This window comes from Vulpes vulpes, chromosome 5 (assembly GCF_048418805.1).
Source record: "Vulpes vulpes isolate BD-2025 chromosome 5, VulVul3, whole genome shotgun sequence".
Taxonomy (NCBI): Eukaryota; Metazoa; Chordata; class Mammalia; order Carnivora; family Canidae; genus Vulpes; species Vulpes vulpes.
Window position 1 is genome coordinate 116,416,610 of NC_132784.1, and position 21,267 is coordinate 116,437,876.

General features: G+C 39.1%; 1 protein-coding gene across 3 annotated transcripts in view; it reads left to right on the forward strand.

The window, feature by feature from the left end:
• The window catches only part of SEMA3D (semaphorin 3D), a 204,354-nt gene that overhangs the window by 166,299 nt on the left and 16,788 nt on the right, over positions 1–21,267 (forward strand). For all 3 annotated transcript variants that reach the window (XM_072759789.1, XM_072759791.1, XM_072759788.1), the window contains exons 12-16: positions 8,536–8,758; positions 10,868–10,956; positions 12,774–12,815; positions 15,798–15,955; positions 18,131–18,195. In XM_072759789.1, the coding sequence (XP_072615890.1) occupies positions 8,536–8,758; positions 10,868–10,956; positions 12,774–12,815; positions 15,798–15,955; positions 18,131–18,195 (577 nt within the window). The remainder of the gene's footprint in view (positions 1–8,535; positions 8,759–10,867; positions 10,957–12,773; positions 12,816–15,797; positions 15,956–18,130; positions 18,196–21,267) is intronic.

Genomic DNA, 21,267 nt, shown 5'->3' on the forward strand with positions numbered 1-21,267 from the left:
TGAAATCAGGGTCTTGAAAAAAGATTAGCATTCCCATGTTCATTGCTATACTTTTGACAGTAGCCAAAACGGGGAAAGAACTTGTTTTTGAAGTTCAAATATTTAAGAAATGTCCATTTCACTATCCTCAAATCATTTTGCCACAGTTTTTGACAATTTCTAAACTTCTCATTTTATAAAAATCACTTCATTTTTTAAATTCCATTTTCCCCTACTTACTGCTTTTACTATTAAATTTTTTAACTTTATTTCTTTTTCTTAAAAAATATTTATTTATTTATCCATGAGAGACAGAGAGAGAGAGAAAAAGAGGCAGAGACACAGGCAGAGGGAGAAGCAGGCTCCATGCAGGGAGCCCGACGCGGGACTTGATCCCAGGACTCCAGTATCACACTCTGGGCTGAAGGTGGCACTAAACCGCTGAGCCACCGAAGATTCCCCTTAATTTTACTTTCAAAGATCAAAATGTACACATGAATTTCCCAGCTAAGTCTCCATTTTTTGGTAGGGAGCAAAGAGAGGTTGTTACAGGCACTCTTTCAATTCCTTAATTTGATTTGACTATGGGTGCCTTTAAGTGACATGAAATATCAAATCTACCAAGCTAACCTCCTTGTTCCTATTTATTGGCCCTCATATCTTGTAAAAAATTGACTAAGAATTGTTAGAATTGGGGATCCCTGGGTGGCGCAGCGGTTTGGCGCCTGCCTTTGGCCCAGGGCGCGATCCTGGAGACCCGGGATCGAATCCCACGTCGGGCTCCCGGTGCCTGTGTCTCTGGCTCTGTCTCTGCCTGTGTCTCTGGCTCTGTCTCTCCTTCTATCTCTCAAGAATAAATAAATAAAATCTTTAAAAAAAAAAAAGAATTGTTAGAATTCCAGTAATCACTGAATAAACATCTCCCCTCTTCAATTCTATTTTAAGAATTTAGATCTTTAAGGAAATTTGACATCTTTTTTTCATGTGTGTTAATCAATTAGCTATTTGATTTAACCAACCCACTACGAAATGTTAACATTAACATTGTTTTAATGTTAAGTGATTTTTCAACTACCAGCACCAAATGTAAGATAATGAAATCTCTTCCTTTCTATAATATTTTGAATCCTTGTCTAAATAAGTAGCTGCATCGTGTACAGCTCCTCATACAGGCTTTCCTCCAGAGTAAATAAAAGGTAAAGGCTAAACATTCCCCCCTTCTATGAGATAAAATCTCCTAAACTACGGATGTAGGTATGGATATGTTTAACAGTCCTTATTTATTTCCACCAAATTATTAAACTTTCTAACACTGTAAAAGACATCAAAAAGTCACAAAATTCTTTTGATTCCAGGTTGACTGGAAACTTTGTATTACCAAATATGCTGCCATGGACCAGTTCTGGGTCCTGGCATAGCCACCTGTGCTAAGAAGACCATTTTTACGTTACTGTGTCAAAGCATCACTGCCTTGACTGAGATTGATTTGTGATTTTGCTTCAAAAAAGCAAATCCCAGAGGAATAGTATCATAGAATAATAATACATAATGTTAATAGCTTGATGTATATAGCAGACTGGCTGTATGCAGTGGCATTTCACCTAGAACTAGACTGAATGTTTTGACATTCCGACTTTTGCCTTGGCCTAAGTTCTCAAGAGAAGGGACTTGTATAACCATGGAACCCAGAAGTTCCAAAACTCTATGGGCGCCCTATCTTCTTTCTCTTTCTGATCTACTGAAACTGTCTGCTGGGGCACTGACATATTCCTGTAATATATTTTTTCATACAGCTGAAGATTCTAGAATTGTAGGTCTTCATTAATCTAAATCACCTCTGAATTGTAATGTAAGCTGGCCCAATTAAGTAAGGATTTTCTTCTTGTAGAAAAAGAAATGTTTTAAGGCTAACTTCAAATATAATATGCAAAAAGAAAAATACATAATTCAAAAATAATATCCTGTATGACCTTATACCTCAGAATGGCTACAATCAACAACACAAGAAACAATAAATGTTGGTGAGGATGTGGAGAAAAAGGAACCTTTATGCAGTGTTGGTGGGATTGCAAACTGGTGCTGCCACTGTGGAAAAAAGTTTGGAGGTGCCTCCAAAAATAAAAAATAGAACTACCTTATGTTCCAGTAATCACACTACTGCATATCTACCCCCCAAAACACAAAAAATGCTAATTCAAAGGTATACATGGACTCCTATGTTTATGGCAGCATTATTCACAAGAGCCAAATTTTGGAAGCAGCCCGACAGATGAGTGGATAAAGCAGATATGTGTGCCTATATCTCTGCACACATACATACAAACAGTGGAATATTGTTCGGCCATAGTAAAGAATGGAATCTTTGCATCTGCAGCAGCCAGGATGGAGCGAGAGAGTATGACGCTAGCAGAGTGAGTCAGAGAAAGACATATACCAAGTGATTTCACTCATCCGTGGAATTTGAGAAACAAAGCAAAAGAACAAAAGAAAAAGGATAGAGACAAATAAAAAAAAAAAAAAACAGACTTAAGTGTAGAGAACGAGACGATGGTTACCGGAGGGTGCGCAGGGAGGCGGTGAGGCTCTCGCTTCCCACTGAGCACCGCGACCTGTGTAGAATCCTTGAATCACTATATTCACACCTGGAACCAATGTAACACTGCACGTTAACTCCCCTGGAAGTCGTACAAAAAACCTTAATGAAGAAATAGTGCCATAAGCCGCCTTTGGACGTGTGCAGTGTGGCTGCCATGGGCCTAGCGAGGGGCCTGACAAGTCACGGAGGCCTCCCTCAGCGCCTCCCGCTGCTTCCCCGCACCTGTGCCACAGGTGGACATGGGGGACACGGGGTGGTTGGTGGTTTTCAGGAAGGCTTTTCTAACTAATTAAAAGTCTGCGGAAACTTTGGGGAAGTCTCGTTTTGTGCACCACTAGCTCATCGAGGCCTCAATTATTTTAAATTCACAGTTTTATTTTCTCCCCAACATCTGTTCCCTGCGTGGCTTTCTTCTCATTGGATAATGAACGGTTTACTTTCATCACCCTTAAACTACGACAGATATCTTTAATTCTGTCTCTTCAGGGTTTTGATTCCAGAAGGGAGAAGCAAAGGCAGGTGTATCTGGGCCTCCTGACCCTATGTGCCCAACCTGGCTATGCCTCAGGGCCCGCAGGGCGTGTGACATCATTGTCAGTTCCCATGAACTGCACGCAGGCTGTTTCTGTGAAACGGTGAGAGGCAGCTCATTTCTAACATTTTTCAATTAATTTTTTCAGCTGGCTTTCAGCTTTTTTTTTTCCCATGGAGCCAACGTTGTATTTTAAAATGAAGTTCTCCAAATCCCAAGCCACTTACTTGGTTCAGTAGTGTTTTTCTTTTTTTCCTATAGAAATTCCTCTAAAAGAAAGGAACCTTTAAAAAAGAGAAAGTGCTATAGCTTTTGTTAAATATCTCAGAAGATTAAATTCAGCTGAAAACTATTTAATTTAGAAAGTAAATGATCCAAAATTGTTGATTTAATGTTGTCTTTTCATTACTGCCCGACTATGGTGGACAGAACCCAACCTTCGTGCAAGCTGGGAGCTCACTACTACAGTTTTAGATCCCAAGGTTAAAACTCATTTGCTGATTCTAGATACAATTTTGAATGGAGATTTGCGACTGAGAAAGTCATTTTTCAAATGCTAGAAGACATACTGTTCTATTAGACACTGAATGATAAAGAAGAAGCTTGAGGGAATCACATTTTTTTTTTAAATAAATGAAAGTCAGACTTCCTTTACATCTGTAGCTTATTTATCAGCTTATTTATCAGCTTGCTAAAACTGAAAGCCTGGTTCAGTCCTCCCTGTGCCATGCCTTTCTTCCCTCGCGTTAGTCAACCCTCTGATTTGTTTAAAAGGAAAATGCAACCTGTAGAGAACTTTTAACAGCCGTCTGGTGCCTTGCCAAGGGGCAAAGTTCTCTCCTTGGATAAAACCCATTTTTCTCCTCTTATGGGTCACTTGCCACTGCACTCCTGAAGGCCCTGGACCAGCAGGCAGGTGGGCCGAGCAGGACACGGTCCCAGCGCCCAGCCCAGGGAGATGAGCGCTGAGCCAAGCGGCCTGCTGGGGGCCTACCCCTTGCCTCTCACTGAGAGCCTAGAAGGTCCCTTTTCTGGAATACTCTACTGTTGCTCTTGTTTCCAGCAAGATACTCACATTTTCAAATGTTGAGATAGCCCTTTCTTTCCTTCTCAAAGTTGAAACTATCTTGAGTTTTTCAGCAAGGAGGTAGAAATACAGATAAGTTCCCAGATTTCTTTCACAGGAACTGAAGTGTTGGAAATCAGGCAAATGTTAAGGAAGCTGGAGGCACAAATAAATGATCCCCTACCGTATAGTTATATACATTATAGTCAGATGGGCTGTGTTACTAGGTAGAAATTAAGAGGATATATAGGTACACAAAAATTCATGAGATCTTTGATACCTCGATAGATGGTTTCGATGGGAATGTTTCCTAGGGTTTTCTGTAGGAAACCAATTGATATGATCATTTACTTCAGATGGACCATTTTTCCACACTTTCTTTTTTAAAGATTGTATTTATTTAAAATTTTATTTACTTATTTATGCATGAGAAACACAGAGAGAGGGAGAGAGAGAGGCAGAGACCCAGGCAGAGGGAGAAGCAGGCTCTGTGCACGGAGCCCGACGTGGGACTCGATCCAGGGTCTCTGGGATCATGACCTGAGCCAAAGGCAGATGCTCACCCGCTGAGCCCCCCAGGCGCCCTTATTTGTTTATTTATTCATTCATTTATTTACTTCTAGTGAGCAGGAGTGGAGGTGGGGAGCAGAGTGCAGGGAGAGCACGAACCTCGAGCAGACTCCTCACCAAGTGCAGAGCCAGTCACAAGGCTCAATCTCTCAACCCTGAGATCATGACCTGAGCTGAAGTCGAGAGGTGGAAGCTCAACTGACCAAGCCATCCAGCTGCCCCTTTCCACACTTTCTCTGTCTTTCTCCTTTTTTTAATGGGATTTTTCTTTCCTCTTACTCTCCTACCTGCTTGAGTTGCTTGGCATCGCCAGTTTTTCTTAGATCTGTGTGCTGCACAGCTGTACGATATCAAAGGAAGAAGTCCACTGTTTTTAATGTGCTAAAATAACAATATTTAGCTCGAACTATACTATCTTAGCCCTCAGGGAGCAACTCTACCAAATCATTTTCATTTGTGAAAGCAGAGTGGAGACGCAGACCTCAGAGATCACACGCAGCAACCTAAAGGATAAAGACCTTATCCAAACAGTGGCAGCATGCCAGATGGAAACGCTGCCATAGGAAAAAATACATTTCCAAAGATCATTTTATAATAGTCAATAGAAACCAGGTTTCCCTTCTCTTCTTTTCTTCTTCTATTACCCTTAAACCTTTTTGTCAGAAGTGAGCAAGCCCAAAAATTGTCACATTTGCTTCTTTGCTAAATCATTCATGCCTTCATTCATCTATACTTTTCTCATATTAACATTTTTTTCTAAGATTTGTTTTTTATTTATTCATGAGAGACACAGAGAGAGAGAGAGAGAGAGAGAGAGAGGCAGAGACCCAGGCAGAGGGAGAAGCAGGCTCTATGCAGGGAGCCTGATGAGGGACGTGATCCCAGGACCCCAGGATCATGCCCTGGGCCTAAGGCAGATGCTCTACCCCTAAGCCCCCCAGGGGTCCCTCATGTTAACATTTTTAATTGTTTGAAACTTTGATATCAAAAACTGTGGCTTGAATGTCATGAAATTTCTCTTGAAAATTTGGCTACTTGCATAACTACAGCTAAAGTAAAAAAAAATGTTTTCTTAAATTGGAGGGCTGTTTCAAAAATGTAATGCAAGAAAAATCATGCTTTTGCTTTGATTTTAATGATAGACCCACCAGATTGTACCTCAGGCAGTGTAAGCCCTGAACCCACTCGGAGTCGCCTTGACAGAGCCTCAGACGTGCAGCCTGTAATTGGGCGAGAGCTTTGTATCACTTGAGCTCCGCATCCTTCTGAGTTGTAGCTTAATCTATTTAATACAAGGTTCCTTCTATTATACAGTTAACAGATTCCACTTGGCCGGAGGCTAAATGCTGGAACAAGAACTAAAGGCACTTAGATCTTTAGACCAGCTTCCAGTTAAGAATATACTAAGTAATCACCAAATGGCTACTATTCTGCACCTCTTTGTTGCAGACCTGGGACAAATGAACAGATATCAGGAAAAGATTAGTTTTTTAAAAAAACAGACATGTAAGATTTCTGTAAAAGATATATTCTCATATTACAAAAGGAACATCATTAACAATTTTTTAGTACAACTTGTTTGATATTTCTTGTGATTCAGTGACCCATTATAATTTTCTTCCTATAAAATTGGAGGCCAGGTCATATGTTGTCACTAACTCCAGTATCTTTAATTCCCCAAGAATGATCCCCTTGAGTTTAAGGACCAGAGAAATAGTTTGAAGGCTTGACTGGACTCTAATCAGTGCCTGGTGTAAATAGCTCAGTTCAGTAGAGATTATGTTTCCAACTTGTCTAAATATGAAAATAGGGAAAAAGCACTTTCTTACAGACTTTCCTTAATGTCACTCATTTTCTTCTCTATGCCTGCAACATAGAGCCAAAGTTTTCCATTCCAACAGAATGTATTAGGCCATGAAAAATTCAAATGGGATAACAGAAGTTATCCGAATTAACTTTCTGAATTGCAATATTTTGAAATAATGAAATAGATTTGGTATGTGGAAGGGTAAATATTTGCTGAAAAAAGTCAAATTAGAAAAGAATCCTCTTTGTATGCATGTTTTTTGGATAAATTCATTCATTTGGTGCTAGTTTGAACTTTTGCATTTGAGCACCAGGGGGCAGGATATGCTAACTGTTGAATCAGCGAACACAAAAGTGCAGAAGAGGCAACTTCAGACAGAAGTGAAAATTCTCTGAATGGTTTCTCCACAGATCCTTTAGGGAAGGAGCTGTTGAATTGTTCACAGCATAATTTTCACACCAGTTATTTAAAAAATCGACTAATTATAGCGGAAAACTATTAAATCTCTCTTATAAGTAATTTTTATGATGTGGTGATTTGTCCCATTTAATTTTTAATAATCATGAGCTTAATTTAAAACTGCAATCATAAATGAATTGAAATAAATTGAAAATAATGGTTTCTCATATATCCCCTTGTTTACAGATCACTCTCTTCCTAATTATTTCAACTCAAATCTCATAGATCTTCATAGAGAACAGTATTTTTTTTTTTTTAAGATTCTATTTATTTATTCATGAGACAAGCACAGGGAGAAAGGAGCAGGTTCCATGCAGGGAGCTTGATGTGGGACTCGATCCTGGGTCCCCAGGATCACGCCCTGAGCCGAAGGCAGATACTCAACCACTGAGCCACCCAGGCATGCCCAAGAACAGTAATCTTGAGAAGAAAGAAATTCATTGTGGAAACGTTAGAAAATATAGAAAAATATATGTAATTTAGGATTTTTTTGAGAGGTTTTTGGGAATCCTGAATAAACAAAATACTGTTTTACTAGTTTCTCTCTGATAACCTTTAGCCATTTCACCTGCCGACGAGGAAAGACGGTAGTCCTTTAAGAACCGAAGTTAATTCAAGAAGAGAACGGTTCTAAAGACAACAGAAAGATCTAGCATGGGGGTTTTATATTCAGCTTTCTGAAGTCAGACTTTTTGGAAGAAAAGACACCTGGCTTGGGATTGAAATTATACATTTTCACTTGTGCTAGGGAAGCTGAAAAGAGTATTTCAAAAGCAAAATCCCAACTGGGCATAGATAAAGGACTTAAAACTCATGTAATTTTTAAATTGAGGTATAATTGACATACTGGTTTCAGATGTGCTAAGTGATGATTTGATATTTGCATCTTTTGAAAAATACACAGTAAGTCTAGTTAACATGCATCACCTACATAGTCACACAATTTTTCTTATGAGAACTTTTAAGATGTATCCTCTTAGCAACTTCCAAATATCCAGTATAGTGTTGCTAACTCTAGTGACCATGGTATCCACCAAATCCCCTGACATGATTGCTTTATAACTGGAAATTTCTACCTTTTGGTCCCCGTCGCCCATTTTGCCAATCCTTCCACTCCCTGCCTCTGGTAACCACCAGTCTGTTCTTTGTAGCTATGAGTTTGGTGTTTTGTTTTTAAGATGCCACATATAGGTGAGGTCATACAGTATTTGCCTTTCTCTATCTGACTTATTTCATTTAACATAATGCTCTCTGGGTCCATGCATGTTGTCTCCAATGACGAAATTCCGTTCTTTTTTATAGCTGAATAATACCCCATTTTAATAATCAAAATATTTTTGAGACAGAAAACTGTTTATAGATATATTCAAGGTAAACAGCATTTATTTACAAGTACATGTATATTGATCCCATTGACCTTTCCTTTAATATTATTAATGATAAGTCCTAAACACTTTATTTTAAGTAAGTATAAATTCCTCAGGTGCATGAACAATATCTTTACTCCTCTCCTCATTTCTTTTCAGTGTCCAAGCAAAACCTATGACCCACTGATTAAATCCACCCGAGATTTTCCAGATGACGTCATCAGTTTCATAAAGCGGCACCCTGTGATGTTTAAACCAATATACCCAGTTGCGGGAGGACCAACATTCAAACGGATCAATGTAGACTACAGACTGACCCAGATCGTGGTGGATCATGTTGTTGCAGAAGATGGCCAGTACGACGTGATGTTCCTTGGAACAGGTATGCTAGAGCCAGATTATGCTTTCTTTCCAAAGAATTTTTCACTATTAGACAAACAAAACAAAAACTTCAAAAAGATTATTGGTCAAAATCAAACTGAGTGATTATTAGCTAATATCTAGTCAGTATTTCTTAACATTGCAGAACACGTGACAGTTTGAAGTGACAGTTGTCAATATCTCCAGCCTCCCTTAGCGTTATTTGAGATTTCAGGATATATTTGTATGTCAGACAATATACATGTAGATGCTATAATATGCCTGCTTTGGTAGGTGCTCAACACATATTTGTTGGTTGACTGTGGACTAACTAAAATTAAACAAGTTTGGTTAAGCAATGTTTATTTTTGAACTTCACATTTTCCTCTCTCTGGGGAGATATTTGATAAGCCACCTCAAAGGATCCCTTGACCTAATTTTGAGAATGGCTTACTAAGTTGATTTAAGATGGCTTTTCAAAAAGTTACACAATAGTTTGTAAAGATCTTTAAGCAGAAACTTGTTGGAAATTATCTCTCCTGTCTCTGAATTTTGTGGATTAAGTATCACTTTCATTATTAGAGCCCATTTTATTTGTTTTTGTCTCTCAACTCAATAATTATAAAATGATTAAAAATATTTTTCCAGAAAAAGAAGTATTGCTTATTTAGTATGTCTCAAAAAAAAAATAAAAAGAAAAAAATTCTCTAAGAATATAATGTGAATTCTAATGGCAGTAAAGGTAACATGCACCATTTAGACAGAAGTACTCCATCCTGGATAATGTTACATGATTTAATGAATCAGGCATTGCATAAAGAAATAGAAATTAATGGGTTTTCAAGAAATGGATATTTTTACTGAAATAGATTTTCAGAACTACAGAACAGTCTTATTTTTTAAAATACACTGGCTTTACAAAGTAGGGTTTCTTACAGAGCCTGTGTAACAGGCTCAGGGCTTTCAGGATCACCAGTTGTCAAGCCTGATTATGTAGCAGATGGCAACGCCAAGACCCAGGAAAGTAAGTGATGCTCTCAAGACTATGGAGATTGCTACTGACACGACAAAATTCGAAATAATTAGTATTTCATAAATTTAAGGAGTTTGCCACTTAATTTGCGGTCCCCACCTAGAGCGTTCCTAGGCCAACATTTCCAGCGTTATAAATGCCACTCAGCCACTAGGTGGTACTACCTGACTTTCACTGAGAAAACTGTAGCCGACTAAGATGGATTGACTTTCAATTATGACATTTGGAAAATGTATATTCAATATTTTTCAAAGATCCTAGAATCATTTAAAAACAGAGTTAAATAATTCAGACTATTTTTTGCAAATAGGATCATTACCATACATGTGAATATTCTTCAACCACAGTGGCAGCATGTATTTTGTATAAGTTAATTTCCAAATGAGATTTTTCTCTTTTTTCTAAAACTTTCTTTTGATTGACTTACTGCAATAGCATGCCACCTTGTAAACTGCAATACAGGATCCTCCATTTAAGGCATCTTTACTAAATGTCAATTTTTGGTGTGTAGTCTTTCAAATTTTGGTTAATCTTTTAAAGTAAACTAAAATAATTTTAAACAAAACTTCAGTTTCTAGCCAATTAGGAATGTTTCTGTAAATAAAATGTTTGATGAGTGTGCTACAGTTTCCCATATGGATGGCTTCAGTGATTTCTCTTCCATTTGTTAACATGATTTTAAATTGTATATATCTTACCTTTCATGGTAAGTTGGATATAAGAACTGCATAAATATTTCTTACATTGAGAGAAAAAAAGTTATTTTAGCATATTTTTACCTTTCAATTAAGTTACAGAAAGGTTATTTCACCTTAGTTATAATTTTTACCAATATTTAAGTGAGACATATATTCGTTTCGCTAGGAATATACTTCAAGTGCATTCTTTTAAAATTTTCTTTATAAATATGTGTTTTATGGGCTAAAAACTACCATGCTTTGGAAGGAGGGAATCATATCCCCTAAGCTTCACTTCTTGCATTTTTATTTATCTGACTTCTTGAAACATGAGGGGAACAATGTGAAGGTTGCTAGGCATATACTTACAGCCAAACACTGAAGCAGAAACAGCAGGATCATAGGTGATGTATTTTTTCAGACATTGGGACGGTCCTCAAAGTGGTCAGCATTTCAAAGGAGAAGTGGAATATGGAAGAAGTAGTACTGGAGGAGTTGCAGATATTCAAGGTAAGACAGTCCAGAGCTCCAGAAGCCGTGGTGAAACTTAGTAGCCTCCAGTACCCAGGACAGTGTGTTTCTCCTGAACAGGTCTGTGCATCTCACTCCCTTATTTTCCTTTTCCTTAGCAATGGAAAAAAAGTTTTAAAAGCAACTGACAATGGGACCCCCATTTCTCTGTAGAATGCCACTAAATTCAGGGCTGGGATTCCCCTCATTACTTTATTCTCCAAGCATGTAGTCAGACAAATCGCCACAGTAGATGAAAGCCTGGGGTCTCTGACTATCCAGATGCTTTTCTACTTTATAAATTTTACTTTTCAACTTTTCCTCAATTGAATTTGAGAAAACTGGAAGACTGTATAAATCACATGTCCCTGCTTTTCTGTAAGGAATTTTTTTTTAAGGTTTCATGAGAGTAAGTCTTCATTCTTTATGTATGCTACATTCCCCTAAAGAGTTAGTAGATTTAAAATAATAGTTTTCCGGATTTGGGGAATGTCTTTGACTTTTAACAGCACATTTGAATTGTGGCGTTCTTTGTAGATGCTCAGTGAAGTTTATTTTAAAAGTATTTTCTGAGAATAACATTAGAAGTAAAATTATATCTCTAAGAGGGGCTTTTAAAAAATATGTTGTTTACAACATTTTTGTTGAGATAATTCATTAAAATGGGCTGTTTCTCTGTGAATATCCATTGCCTCAAAATGGAGCAGAGCCCTCCACTGTGAGGAGCTCAAGGTAATTAACATGCTGAGTCCCACAGGATCCTTTACATTGTGATGATAATAGTGGTCAAGGAGTTAACTAGAACAAGATCCGCTATCTGGCATCTACCAAAAACAAAGTCTTGTGTGGTTCCTGAGGGAAAAGCCATGTCAAATAGAAGTGTGAACCCAGAAGCCAAAAATAAACCCCCCACAATACATAGGTCGCATTAGAATAAGTTTTACTTGTTGGCTGTTAGTGGTCAAGAGCAATTGTTTGGATTCCAGTGTTAAGATTAGAACATGACCCTCTTTCCTTCATTAAAAAAACAAAAACAAAAAAACCCCAGGGCTATTGGATAGAACTTTCTCATTTTAACATTTTTCTTTCATTTTTTATGTATTAAAAAAAAAAAAAAAAACCCTTGGATACCTGCTTCTGTTTACTGGTGTGTAAATAGCAGCTGGTATGAAATGAATGAGTAGTAAATAGGTAGATGATAAGTAGATGAAAAAATTTTCAAGCATTCCATCCTTTGGTAGCTTTTGTGTTCATGTTTCTAATTTTATATTGCATGCACAAACTATTTGTAGTTTCTACAAATAAAGCTAGCCCTAGTTCATATCACAAAATCATGTGCATCAGTAGCTTGCAGTGTTCCATAAAGAATATGCTCACCCATAACTTTTAAGAACTCTGCTACTTGAGCAAGTTTTTGAACTACTGATCTAAGTAAGAACAGAACGAGGTAATAAATAATTATGGAGATGTTCTTGTCAACGCTAGTTTGAATTATATGGAAGCAGTTAAGATAAGCAGATTTAGAAGGAGAAGCCTTGTGGGTAACTGGGGGAGATTTTCAAGGCAGAGTATTTCCTCATACATTTAGGTAATTTTTTGTAATAACACACTTTAAAATAACTACTTTGATAATTTCTACTAAGGTAGAATTACGACACATTGGAAGGAAATTGCAAACAGTAAGATCCTTTTCCCCACTATGTAACAGGCCCTTGAAGTTTCCTGCAGTGATCTTTGGTACATGACAAAACAACATATTAGCTACTATAAAAAACTGTTAATAATTGTCTTTATTAACATTTGACTTTTATTTTCAGCACTCATCAATCATCTTGAACATGGAATTGTCTCTGAAGCAGGTACTTTCTAATTTTTGTGTAAAAATTAACTACAAAAGCAACAGATTGCTTGAATTCAAGTTCGTTTTGGGGAAAATCTATCAAAATTGGAAGTTAAATTATAAGTGATGTACAAAGCTCTAGATTATCTGTGTTTTCTATGAACTGATTAGAGGCCATTGTTGCAGTCTTGTCTTAGGAGATGTAGAATCAAATATCATGAATTGAATGATGTATTCCCCCCTTCCCTGGGCTCCTGAAAACTGAGTTCACTTTCTGTGTCTCATGAAGATGTGTTTCTATCAAGGCCATAAGAAATTAATGTAGAACACCAGCCCTAATCACTAAAAGTATTTTTTTAATCAAGGAGTCTAGAAAAAAAAAAAAAATCAAGGAGTCTAGGAGTTAGACCATGGACTGTGGTGGCGAAGAGCCCAACAGTCAACCTCCAGCCTTCCACTTAGTATCTGACTCCTGGAATCAATTTCCTTAACAGTGAAGTTAGAGAAATAAAATCTGCCTCCTAATAAATGGATGCTGCGTGCAAAATTCTAGACAGAGAGTTGGTGCATTGTAAGTGTGAAGTAAGTAGTAGCTAATAATAACAACAATAATGATATTAGATTCCACAGAGTTTAGATATGATACTCCAAATCCCAATTGATTCAAGAAGTTCAGACTTGCATTAGGATACGAAAGTTCTGGGACAATATGTTTAATATATTAGGTACTGCTAACATTGTCTTAATCTACTATGCCATAGAAATGATACAGAGATTATTAGGGAAAAGATCTAAGTAGAATTCTTCTTTGGTTTTTTCCATTAATTTGTTTCCTCAACATTTAGTTCTTGGAGGCCTACTACTGTCCTTGGAGACAGAAATGAATGAATGGCATAGCCCTTAATTTGCAGAAGCTCACAGCGGAGCCAGGAGGTGAAGGGGCATGCTAAGAGTGCAGAGCAATAATGGAAGCATGTACTGGGAGCTAGTCTGAGGGAGCCAAGTGGAGTGGGTGAAGACAGCAAAAAGAAGAGACATGTACCTGAACTATGAAGGATGGTTCAATTAACCAGATAAATTGAAAGAGGGTGAGATGAGGAAGCCTATGCCAAGGGGAAGATGAGAACATCTGGAAAGGTGGGAAGAGTGAGAGGCCATGGCTTATTCTAACAAGTTTGTGGACAATTAGAGCAAAGGGCATATGTGTATGCAAGACACAAGGAGGCTAGAAATGAATCTGGGATTTTAAGACAGAGCCAAATTAGATGCATCCTTTTTATGTAAGGACAATGAAAACCTTTAAAGATTTTCCGCAGGAATATGTTGTGATAAGATTTTCCTCTTAGGAAGATCCATCTAGTGTGGCAGGAGGATAGACTGAGTCCTGGGGTTGAGCTGGGAGTTGCCAGAAAACAAGGCTGAAGCCAGTGGGAATCTTAGGACACTTAGACCTAATTGGGACAGAAATGATAAGGACCGAGACTAAGGCGGTGACAATGGCAGAGCCAGTGAGAAGGAAGAAGGGGAGGTGGAGAGTTGGATGTAAGGGAATGGGAAGGAGACGGTGGCTGACTGAGGGAGAACTGCCCCCTTTGTGTCCCGGGGGACCGGGGAGCTGCCTCTCAGCGAGGCAGGGTAGCAGGGCTAGATTTAGGGCAATCAGGACGTCCATTTCAGGATGGCCACTGATTTTGTACACCAAGAAAGGTGAAGAAATGAGAATAGAGAAGAGGAAACACCTAACATTGACTGCAAAGAAAGGAATCATCAAAGTGGATCAGAGCCTCGGGCAGAACTGAAGAAGGAGAATGAGGAAAAGTGAAGAGAGTTTCAAGGAGGGTTCGTTCTTGGTGTCAAACCCTACGGGGAATTGAAGTAAAACAAGTGTTCAGCAGGATGCATTGCGCTCAGCAGCCAGGAAGTCCTAATGACATTTTAATGGGCCAGAGAGGGAGAAGACTGATCTGTACGGTCCCAGGATATGCATGTTGTTTGTGTCAATATTTCTTTGTCAGATCTTCCTCCTTTGTTCAATGTTTGATATGGTCCAGTAGCATTTACCCGGAGTTCCCCGAAGGCACAGACTCTGGCTTCTCCAGCTGCATCACCCCTCTCCCCACCTCCTCCAACATATTCCCTCGAGGAAATGCAGCTAGAGAGCAAGGCATTACTTCCAGGACTTCTTTTCAGGATGGGACTGTGTGTGCCAAGTGTCGTAGTATCCTGAAACCTTCCCTTAGAGATGTGGCATCTTCCAAGCCTCTTTAATACTTTCTTCACAAGTGATCCCCAATATTTTCTCTCCCTCCTTTAACCCATTTTTTAAAAGATTTTATTTATTTATTCATGAGAGACACACAGAGAGAGGCAGAGACACAGGCAGAGGGAGAAGCAGGCTCCCTGTGGGGAGCCCGATGTGGGAGTGAAACCCAGGACCCCAGGGTCACAACGTGAGCCAAAGACAGAGGCTCAACCACTGAGGCACCCAGGCATCCCATCTTATAACCCATTTTCCTTCAGGGGTCAGTATATATTTCATTAGCAAATGAAATGGTTCAAACCACAAGAAAGTCATGTAAATCCCTGTTCAGTCATCTCTCGTGTAAGAAGCCGCAGCAGAGGGGGCCCATCCACGTTGCCTATAGCGTCTGTGCTTAATATAATCTACTAACACAGATTTTCCACCATTGGGAAAGAATTTGACGTCTTAATTCCTCAGTCTAACAGCTGGTTCTTGACCTTCTTAAATTACTGCCAAGGTTATGCTAGCCCTAGAATGCTGCCCATTTCGGCGTCAACATCATCAAACCACCGACCTGCCAGGAGTGGAAGTGCCTGACTTATCTTTCTCTGTGTTCTGTTTCTACACAAGTGCTCATGTGCTGGACTAGGGACACCCGAGGAGGCAGATTTAGGGCTGTGGTGTGGTTTTCAAGAAAGGGAAGTTCCTAAGACTAGTCTGAAAGATGCTTCCAATTCATTTGTTTTGCCTGATTTGTAGCAACAATTGTACATTGGCTCCCGAGATGGATTGGTTCAGCTCTCCTTGCACAGATGCGACACTTATGGGAAAGCCTGTGCAGACTGTTGTCTGGCCAGAGACCCCTACTGTGCCTGGGATGGAAATGCATGCTCTCGGTACGCACCCACTTCAAAGAGGTAAGAGGCACGTCAAGCTCAGGGGAAGCCGTCTTTTCTACACAGTGAATATGTCACATGAATACCTGTCTTCTGGTTTAAAGAGAAAATATATAGCAAACGTAGTCTGTGGCAAGAATATTAAAATTAGATGTTGTTTAACACTTTTGCATGAAACTCAGTGTTGAAGGAAGATATAATAGTGTTCTGAAATTCTGAAATGTGGAACTTTAAAAGTGCTGAGAAATTGTGTATATTCTTTTCCTTGATCTACGTTAAACACCGTTAAAGGTTTTTCTTGACCACGTTCCCCTTGCTTACATTCCTCCCTTCTTCCCTTATTTTAAAATATGTATATACTTAGCCTTACTGTTTTGCAAATAATATACAAGTATGTGTGTTTGTAGAAGTATGGATTACACACAGCTCACAGCACATCTCAGTGACTTGGTACGATTTTATTTTTACTACAATAACTCTAACTTGGTCAGCTTCTGCCAACATTGCCCTGCTGTTTGTTGTTCATTGCTTTATGTGCTCTTAAAAATCATGCTATTTCGAGCCAATGATACCCAGCTAGAAATTTATTCTAGGCACACATGGGCACAAGCACCACAAAGTCATTTAAGCACTGATCGTTTCAGTACTGTTTGCAAAAGCAAAATTATTAGAAAGAACCTGAATGCCATCAACATGACTGATGCTGCCTAAATATATTATGATAATAATTTTTTAAATGTATTTTATAGTATTGTTCAAAGTATATTTTTCCTCTAGGTAAAATATCAGCAAACTGTATATGGGATTTGTTTTTAATCTTTAGGTCTAAATTAACAAAATTCAATGATAACAGGTAAGTTACACTAGAGCATACACACTTGTTTCTTGTTTGACAAATCAGTCAAATTTCAAATTCCAGGAGTCACAGATTGAATATATAATACCACAGAAGATACTGCTTAGAACTGGGAGACGTTTTATATTCCTTGAAATGTCTGCATTAGATGTGAACGGAGAGATACCATTATTACAAGTCAAAAGCAAAAAACATCAATATTTTGTTATAGTTTTTGGCTAGGGATATACTTATCAGAGTGAGTCCTTGGGGAATATTTTTTTTTTCTAGAAGCTAAAAAACAAGAGTGCTCATTAGTTGGTAATGAACCTTCAGTTTGATGAATTGACCCTGTTTCTTAAGAAGCCAAGATTTAGAAACATTCTTGACCTTATGTGCCTTATACCATCATAATTTTTCTTCTTATATTTCCCAAGACTGTATCTCTGATCTTACAGACATGCCGCTGTGATATTTTCCCTTACCTTAACATAACGTGCATGTGAGCCAAAAATGTGTATGATAGATGAAACTTGTACGGGGTTATCACCTGGTCAGCAATGCCCTTAAGGAACACCCTGGATATTGCAGAGTTTACTGTGACTTTATAGTTGCCGACGCAGCAACATACGATAGCCAAAGCCAATGAAAATATGCTGCAAGAGTTTAAGACTACTTTAACTTTGATGTAGCGGTTTCTTCTTTTTTTATGCAATAGCTACTATTTTCTCTAAAGGAAAATATGTGACAATAATGCCCAACAGAATTATTTATTATGATCATTGCCTCTACTCTCAGAAGAACAGTGTGAACAACCTGTCAGCAGATAAGAGTTCCTTCGAGCCATTTATATCATGTCAAACCTGTACTCCCATTTGAGGTGACAATATTTAATTTATTGCTTAATCAAATCTATGTAATATGCATCTTCATATGGTAAGGAATTGGGCATTTGTGTTTATTTTCCTACCCACGAAGTAAAGCTCTTTCATATCTTATTACTTTCCTGTTGACTGATTGAAAAAAAAGAGGAGAGGGAGAGTTGTCCCCATTGGATGTATCTCAAACCTGAATTATATTTACAGTCAACCTGTTGACTGTTGAATAATTTATCAAGAGTCAGAGGAGTTGAGTAAAATTCAACTCAACTTATTTCCAAAGCAGGATTCACTCTGTTAGGACTCTTTTGCTAGTAGTGTTTGAATTGATGTTAGAGTGATGGGAATATTGCTCAGCATTTAAGCTGAGCAGTAAGACAAACATAGTTCTGCTTCCGCCACTGTTATTAGTGTTAGATGTAGACCTTATATATTCCGGCTATCATGCTCAACCTTCTATGCCATTTAATCTCTTTTCCATAGGCGAGCTAGACGGCAAGATGTGAAATATGGAGACCCAATCACGCAGTGCTGGGACATAGAAGACAGTAAGTACAGGCTTCATATGCTTTTCTCCCATTTAAAATTTTAAGCCTACTCTTTGTGTGTCTTTTTATTATATGACTTGAAATATCTATTATATAGGAAGCTCTTATTTCATATAATGCTTATGTTCTGAAAAAGCAACCGGAGATTTTATAAATTGACCCCCCATCTACATGCCTAAGTGAATAATCCTTTGTTATATCATTATTTGTTTCATATGTCTTTTAAAATTCCTGTCCTTTTTTGGGTACTTTTTACTGCCTTATCCATCCTTGTAAAGTTTAAAAACCGCTAATAAAGATAAAACAGGATATAGTCCAAAACATATGGACATTTAGGGTAAAGTTGGAGACCCTCCTAGAAAAGTCTAAAGAGACTGTAGGTACTTGTTATGCTTTATTTGAATTCATGTTATCAATTCATGGTTTCATTCAATCAATAAATGTTTATGAGGTGACTTCCATGTGCATGTAATTGTCCTGAGTACATTCTGGGACAAAGAAACTCCTTAGAGAGCTTGGGATCCTTTGGGGAGATGTCATAAGGCACAATTAGTGATATGGGAGTTTAACAAAGAGAGCGATCACCAGAGGCTCTATTGTGCAGAGAAAATTTCATGAAAGATCTTGAGAGCCTGAGTATGAACGGGACAGAGTGGAGAATAGAGAGGATTCTGTTGAGAGAGTTGGATGACAGAGAAAGAACAATCTATAAGAGTATATACTCAGAGTATATATTCCAAAACTTTGGTTACTTTCCACTCCCAAGCTCTCCCTTCATATAGAAAATATACACACATGCACACACACAGACACACAGCTGGAGGAAGGAAACTGCCCTGCCTTCATCACGTTGGTAGGGACCACCTCAGCTGTGAATAGACAACCCAAGTTTCATAGTTAACAGGAGGCCCGGAAGTTTTACAGGTTAAAAACAAAACAATAATTTATAATTCATAATTCCATTCTTCTGAAAAATAAGCTCTGGTCCAGAATAGTATGTTGGACTTCCTGTTCTAAGGCATGGGTGACTCCCTGTCGTGTCCAGTGTGTCGCTCATGACATCTCCAGTCGTGACCATGTGCTGCTGTGGATACGGTTTTCATTCGAGTGCGTGAGCTTGGTCAGGAACCATTACAGGTATTGAGGATACACTGTGAGGAAGAAAGAGAACAGCCCATGCATCCGTGGAACTTTTGTTCAGGCTGTGTTAGGGAGGAAGCAGGCAGTACACTTAAAAACAAGTGAGATAGATTCTATGTCAGATAGTGGTAAGTATTGTAAAGAAAGTGACACAAGGGCAGCCCCGGTGGTACAGGGGTTTAGCGCCGCCTGCGGCCCAGGGCGTGATCCTGGAGACCCTGGATCGAGTCCCACATTAGGCTCTCTGTATGATGCCTGCTTCTCCCTCTGCCTGTGTCTCTGCCTCTCTGTCTCTATGAATAAATAAAAAATCTTTAAAAAAAAAAAAAAAAGAAAAGAAAGTGACACAAAACACAGTTCCTGCCGAGGGTGGAGATGGTGTCTCACAGTATTCTGTTCTTGCCACCACCCACCACGCCCACTTTTTGCTCCTCGTCATCCTCACTGCCCCCAATCCATTTTTTATCAAGGTGCCCAGAATTTCCTCCTTGCCAGATCCAATGGCCAGTTTTCAGCTCTCATGATTTACTTAATGTCTAACTCCCTCCTCCTCAAAACACATTCTTCGTTTGACTTCCACGCAGTGACGTGCTAGAGCCAATTCTTCGGGTCCCATGAGAGCTGATTGCTTATTATTTAGGAATTTTGTGAGCTGCTTTTAAACCATCTGTGGCTTGATTTCAGCCATAGGGGGAGTTTTTACCCCAGGAAAATGGGCAAGCTCTACGTATCAGGGCTTTTTGTTTTTGAAGAGATGGTGTCTCAGCACCGTTGGGCTTCATGGCCCCCACATCCTTCTGGTTTTCCTCTTACTTTACAGGCTGCTCCTTCCAAATGTTCTCAAACTTTCCTTTTCATCCCGTCATCTAAACATAAAATCTCTGCCTCTTCACTGCCTAACATCATCAATGCCAATATGATCAGAGGCAATTGGCTCCTAAATTCTGAATCCAGTCCTAAACCTTCTCCTGTGGGCCAGACTTGTATGACTTGCGTGCCCACACAAGAACTCCTCTTAGATGCCTAGTAAGCATCCCAAATTATATCTGAGAAAGAATTTGTGCTCTCTCCTAAACTCCATTGTTCTACAGGCTTTCCCATATTAATACATAGCACGCCCATTTACCTAACTGCTTAGGGGGGAGAAAAAAGCAGCTAGGCATCATCTTTTTATTTTCTTCCTTCTTTCACATCCTAGTACCAACCTCCCAATAAGTCCTGATGGCTCTATGGCCACAACTGCTCCTACTTCTCATTACCTCCATATACACCCTCTCAACCAGCACCACCATCCCCATTCCGGAGCTGTTTATCTGGTTCTCCTGCTTCCAGACTTGCCCCTGACCCATCTCTATCCACTTGGTAGCCAGGGTAACCTTTCAAAAAGTTCAACCAGATTACACCATTCCCTTTGCTCAAAATCTTTTGCTAACTTCTTAGAACAATTAGGAAAAAAAAAATCCATAGCATCTACCGTGGCCTACAGACTCTACTTGATCTAGTCCCGATGCGTGCTCTGACCCTCTCTCACGTCGCTGTAACCTGGCTCGCTCACTGACTTCCTCTTGTTCTAAAGCCCCAGGCTGGTTCCTGCTGCAGGTAGGCTTGCATTTATTTCCTCTGTACCTAAAGAACTCTTCCCTTCAAGTGTCCATGTAGCTCCAGGTTCACATTATTTAAATTTATCTTTAAAATGTTAATTTCTGGGGACGCCTGGGGGGCTCAGCAGTTGAGCATCTGCCTTGGCCCAGGGCATGACCACAGGGTCCTGGGATCTAGTCCCACGTCGGGCTCCTGCAAGGAGCCTGCTTCTGTCTCTGCCTATGTCTCTGCCTCTGTCTAGGTCTCTCATGAATAAATAAGTAAAATATTTAAAAATAAAATAAAATATTAATTTCTGGGGCGCCAGGGTGCCGCAGTCTGTTGGGTGTC